The sequence below is a fragment of the Octopus bimaculoides genome, chromosome 9 (genome assembly GCF_001194135.2).
Source record: "Octopus bimaculoides isolate UCB-OBI-ISO-001 chromosome 9, ASM119413v2, whole genome shotgun sequence".
Lineage (NCBI taxonomy): Eukaryota > Metazoa > Mollusca > Cephalopoda > Octopoda > Octopodidae > Octopus > Octopus bimaculoides.
Window position 1 is genome coordinate 21,079,740 of NC_068989.1, and position 5,713 is coordinate 21,085,452.

Below are 5,713 nucleotides of genomic sequence, written 5' to 3' on the forward strand. Positions count from 1 at the left end.
GTGCCGACTACATAAACAAACGATTCTGAAACAATTCTATCGGTGATAGGGCTAGGGTTAGGGTAAAACAGCAAATTTAAAAAGCAAAAAGCAAAACGAAGCTATGGAAATTAAATACGCTTTACACCGCTTAATCAGCCAAAGGAGTAAATGTAAACAACTGAATACTCGTCAGTGATTGGTTGAAATTATCGAAATAAGACAATTTTTTACATGAAATAAATTCGAATACAAAAATATTTTTCTGTTCTATAACACAAAATAGATAAGTATACGAAGTTTGAAAGTCTTTCGGTACCAAAAACACTACGTAAAACATTAATGAAAAATGTGGCCCCCGTTTTAAAAAAGATCCATGTTATGTAATAGAAATATATAATTATAATTTCATAGTTCGTTCGCTTCTTCAGATATCTGGATTTGAAAACGCAATCATTCATACAATAAGTCTGTGATGGATATATTTATATCACATTATATCTTTTATCTTACAATAATTCTGTTTATCACTCAGTTACTTAGCACGTCCGAAACGTGATTAGTTGAAGAGGGGAGGGGAAGAAGTGGTGGTAAGTAAAATGTATAATTTTTTAAACTAAGTTTCTGTCCTCCGAACACCACTCTGAGTTTTAATAACTCTTATGCCTGGTGTTCAATTCCAGTGGTAAAAAAAAAAAAAACCAGCACACACTCTGATTTTATTATTCTTTTTCTTAATGATCACAATTATTGCTGCCCATTCAGAATATTCCACTTTCTGGATAACACCAATTTCTCTACTCTCTCTAATTCTAAGTTTATCTGTTCTAACTCTGCAAACAGTACAGTTCATTTTTGTTTAAATGTCGGTATGACGTTCTCTTGTATTTGAAACTGCGCCTTCGTTTTGGTAGACCTATTTCATCGGACAGAACTTCACGAAAAATGTTTTTCATTCATTTTTTTAATTCGTCTTATTTGTACTAGATGAATAATCTTTCACCTTTTTACAGAAAAGATTTATGGGGAGGTCCCATAAGTTAAACAATTTCATCCGACAGTTCCAAACAAGTTTGTATTATTTAACCCCAAAACTTTTACTTTTAATGTTTTTTCAACGAAATGTTACTTATCAATTCACCTTTGAACTATAATTTTTTTCCTAAAACGCCACGGGCAATTTTCAAGGTTTCATTTAATTTAAGTCTCCGGATCTTTTTTCCATGTATCTGTGTTAATTATTGAGATGTCACTGCCTGCAGCTAAAACGTGCAACAGATTAAGTCTAGCACTCAAATAGGAAACAAAATACTTCTGGGGTGAAATGCATCTCCGTTAGTGCAATTGTGATAATAGGTCGTGTGCTGTCTTGATGTTTTAAGGAGGAGAGTCTTCACGAGGATTGTATTTTAAGGGCTGAATACTATGATAGAGAATATTGAGAATATTGAAATAGAGAAACAGAGAGTGGAGGTAGAAAATTACATACAAAAATAAAGAAATGTAAAAATAGAAGGAAGCGAAGAAAGTAGTTGAAATAGAAATATATTTTGATTGGATATTAGGATAAAATTTACAGGAGCGAGATTCATCTTTGAAATTAAGTTCAGGATATTACCAGTACTTAAGTTTTTATACCTAAAAGAGGTGAAATACTGATACTATCGTAAGAGTCGAGTGCAAAATTAAGACACTAATTGATCCTGGCAAGAACTGAGATGTTTAATAATCTCTGAAATTCTTTGAATTCTAGCTTACCTGTCAACAAAAGTCATAATTCTGAGTTTCCAATTCTTTTTCAGACGCTTCTTGGTAGGCGAATGTCACTGAATTATAGTAGTTACCACTGGACACCATACGGACAACTGAGTGCCCACAGCCCAGCAAAACGCCAGGGTTATCTGTGAACAGAGAGAAGAAAAGCTGTGATATATCTCTTGATTTAAAAACATAAATGACCAAATGACATTTAGAGTTAATTTTCTTGGCTAACATAAGACAGAAGCAATTTTCTTGCAACTTTCGCATGAGAAATACATACTCTTGGGCTTAACCAAATTCCTATATTCCTTACCAGGAAGAAATTTGGGGTAGAAGTATTGGAACCCAATTCTGTATACCTAGATATAAATGAAAATATTCCATGTCCATTAATTTGTCACTGGCTAACTGTCACTGGTTTCCTCTTTGTGCATTAATAGTGAGTCAGTTTAGGAAATCTACCCCTGTCTGAACAATGACTGGAACTAGAAATTATCTAAATGATGAAGGAAATGAAATGAATTAATCAGGATTTCGACCCTACTTCAAAGAAAAGTATAGTACTGAATGTAACCAAAGCTCGGTTTGATTACTTTACAGACTGAGGACAGAAAATCATTTCTTCTATGTCATAATTGTAGATAAGAAATCGTTGTGATTGTCAGTGTTGCAAAAGAGAAGTAATTCGATTGTTGTAACCAGCTCTATACAAGCCCTTTTAGACGTTTGAAAGGTCTTACACCAGTTTGAACGTTAGAATACAAGCATCATCATTCATATAGTTACTTAGTTTACAAAAACGAACAACTTATTACTTTAAATGTGATGGCTAAATTTTTTCATCAGAAAATACGATTGAAATTATAGTTATGAAGTGAAGCACTATATAGTGTGGAATTAAGTTCTCGAGGAATCAAATCGCTAAATCCATTTTCTATTCCTAAATTGAATTGCTACATTAATATTTTATACCATTGTTAAAATCGTATATACTAGATACTTAATGTGATGTCTCATGTACCTAAAAGACGAATGTTTGAATGGTGTGTCGCAGTAAGATATTGATAAATTGAATATCGTATCGCATGAATAACGCAAACTTTCATATCACACACTTATCTGTCGATTATTCTAAAAGAATATAGGAAACGGACATTAACAACTTAGAATTAATGTCTACTGTTGGCTTTAGAGAATAGGAGAAATGCGTATGCACAAAATAATATTAAAGATACTCCCTCTAGTAAACATTATGGTAAAGCACTGACTTCCAATCGGAGTCAAATGAAAGCATTAAATTCAAACGGAAAGAATACGAGGGGCTTTAGGTAAAAGAAAATACAGGAGGATCAGTTAATTATGATTTTATTCGACATATTCCCCTCCCCGATTCACACGCTCATTGCCACGGTTCTTCAGTTTGTCTAAGCCCTGTGTAGAAACTCGGAAGGCTCAGCTTCCAACTAGACCTTTCGCGATAGCCTTAAACCTAGGAACATTTTGGCAGGTAAAAATGTTAGCAGATATAAATGTTTACCAGATAAAAATGTTTAGTAGATAAAAATGTTAATAAGGATACTGTTAGTGTAGCATAATCAGCCCGAGCTTAAAATATAAACTAAACCTGAATTGAAGTATGAAAATATTGAATCTACTCGAACAACCGCATCCATAATATAACACTAACGACGATATTAGCTTTCTAAACAGCATTAAGTATACTGTATTGCTTTACACCGCACCATTATATTCTTCTGCCAAGCTAGCGAACAAGCTTTTGATGGATCACTTGACTCTCTAGAAATAGTATCAAAACCGCCTTCAAATCAAAACTTATTGTCTGAAATAGGATTAAATATATTAGATAAAGTAATCCCTGGATATGATATGCTAGAAAAGAAGACGAGATTCTCATGACTAATGTACCGGTCGAAGATGGAAATTAGAAATATTTGTTCCATTAAATTTCTTAACAAATATAATCATAGTACAATAATATCATCAATTAGAAAAAAAATCAACAACATCAGCGATAACAAGACGCGAAGTTGCTTTTATACTCACATCGATTATAACGAGAAGTTCCGCAGATAGAAGTCGAAGTGTATTGCATAAACCTAGGATCAAGTCCATCGCCCGTCTTTAACTGGAAGTAATCGCTACCGCCTCGTTTCATGCACTGAAATAAAGAATTTAATCTTTTACATGTGGCATTGCATAAACATATGAAATTAAATTAGATTGCAGATGTCATTACCTGCAAAAAGTAATAAAGTAAAAGAAATGCAACTGTAATAAGAAAAAAAATCTATAAAAAAGATGAAGAAAAAGAAGGAGTGGAGCGGCTAAAGAGGCATGTTCTTTTGGTGTTTTAAATAACCATTATCTTTATCCTACTAGTTTATGGTTAGCATGTTTATGGCTAGCTTTGCAGAGACATTAAGAAATAAAAATGAACGGCCCTTCGTTAAATTAGAATGGCTGAAATGAAAAGGAAAAGAACTATTTCTATAAAAATGTTTTCACGTACACGTACGCACGCACGCACACACATACGCGCATAAGCACACAAAAACATACACACACACACACACACGGTCTACATATAGTTAGGTAGATCTTTATTCTTTTGTACTTTTGTTGCAAATCATCGGGCTACATTCTAGCGCGTAAATTCGATCATACAAACCCTAGTCCTTATTTCAGTCAGATATCCAAATATCCAACGTTCTCCGTTTTTCGAATGACTAAGTCACGTCTGGCATAAAAGGATGCGAACCGACATCAAATTACACCGATGAATGTAACAAAAAACCCCCACCGAATACACAGTATACGGCTGCGAATATACAGACGAACATACATGCACACATAGAGGCGCGCGCGCGCGCACACACACACACACACACACACACACACACACACACATACACTCACACTCACAGAACAGGGTCTTGCATAGCTCCGTCCAGCAAATTCCACTAGTAAGGAACGTAATGTTCAAGTTAAGACAACTATCGAAACGCTGCGCAGTGAAATAAAACTCGGTATCAAGTGTTTGTGATTTTGAAAAACATATATAATACGCTCTTGACTTGCTTTATATTTTTCATGTTCTTAATATAATTCTCAATTATTCTTTTTTCCTTTCTTGGTTACTTCCAGGCTCTCACATTTTCTTCTTAACATTTATTTGTCGCATTTTTATTACTTTGTAACACTTTTCCTCTCTGCTCCTTTTCTTTGCATCTTCCGTTTTATTTTTAATCGTTTTCTCACATTTTAAGTCTTAATTTAAGTCCATATTATTAACTTCCTCTAGACAATGTGCCACCAAAGTAAATGACAAAAATATAATAATAATAATAAAAGTAGTAGTAGTAGTAGTAGTAGTAGTAGTAGTAGTAGTAGTAGTAGTAGTAATCCACTGAAACGGCAAACCTACAAAATTACAGGTTACAGACCGATAACTTGTCTCCCTAAAATTTACAAAGCCTTTACTGCAATAATATCGCAGAGAACTAGCAAATATCTGGAAGAAAACAACCTGTTTCCAGAAGAGCAGAAAGGATGCTGCAAGGGCTCATTCGGCGTGAAGATCAGCTATTGATCAATAAAGCCATAAATTAAGACAGCTACAGAAAGAAGAAGGGTCTAAGTATGGCCTGGATCGAAAGGCTTTTGATAGTAGTCCCCACACATGGATACTGGAAACGCTAGCCATGAAGAGGGTCGCACCAATAAACATAAAGTATATAAAACATTCCATGAATAAATGCCACACAGCTCTGCACAAAAGATCGACTCGTAAAAACCAAATCCATCTCCATTAGAAGAGGAATATTCCAGGGAGACACGCTCTCTCTACTCTTTTTCTGCTTGGTACTGACACCTTTATCTGAGATACTAAATAGATCGTTGATATAACTGTTAAGGCAAAACAATTAGCCACCTCTTATATATATATATATAT

General features: G+C 34.2%; 1 protein-coding gene across 1 annotated transcript in view; it reads right to left on the reverse strand.

The window, feature by feature from the left end:
- LOC106876839 (corticotropin-releasing factor-binding protein) overlaps window positions 1–5,713 on the reverse strand; it is a 155,065-nt gene that overhangs the window by 2,371 nt on the left and 146,981 nt on the right. Inside the window, exons 7-8 of the mRNA XM_052970482.1 lie at window positions 3,805–3,919; window positions 1,738–1,880 (exon numbers count right to left, since the gene is read on the reverse strand). Of these exons, the coding sequence (XP_052826442.1) occupies window positions 1,741–1,880; window positions 3,805–3,919 (255 nt within the window). The 3' untranslated portion in view covers window positions 1,738–1,740. The remainder of the gene's footprint in view (window positions 1–1,737; window positions 1,881–3,804; window positions 3,920–5,713) is intronic.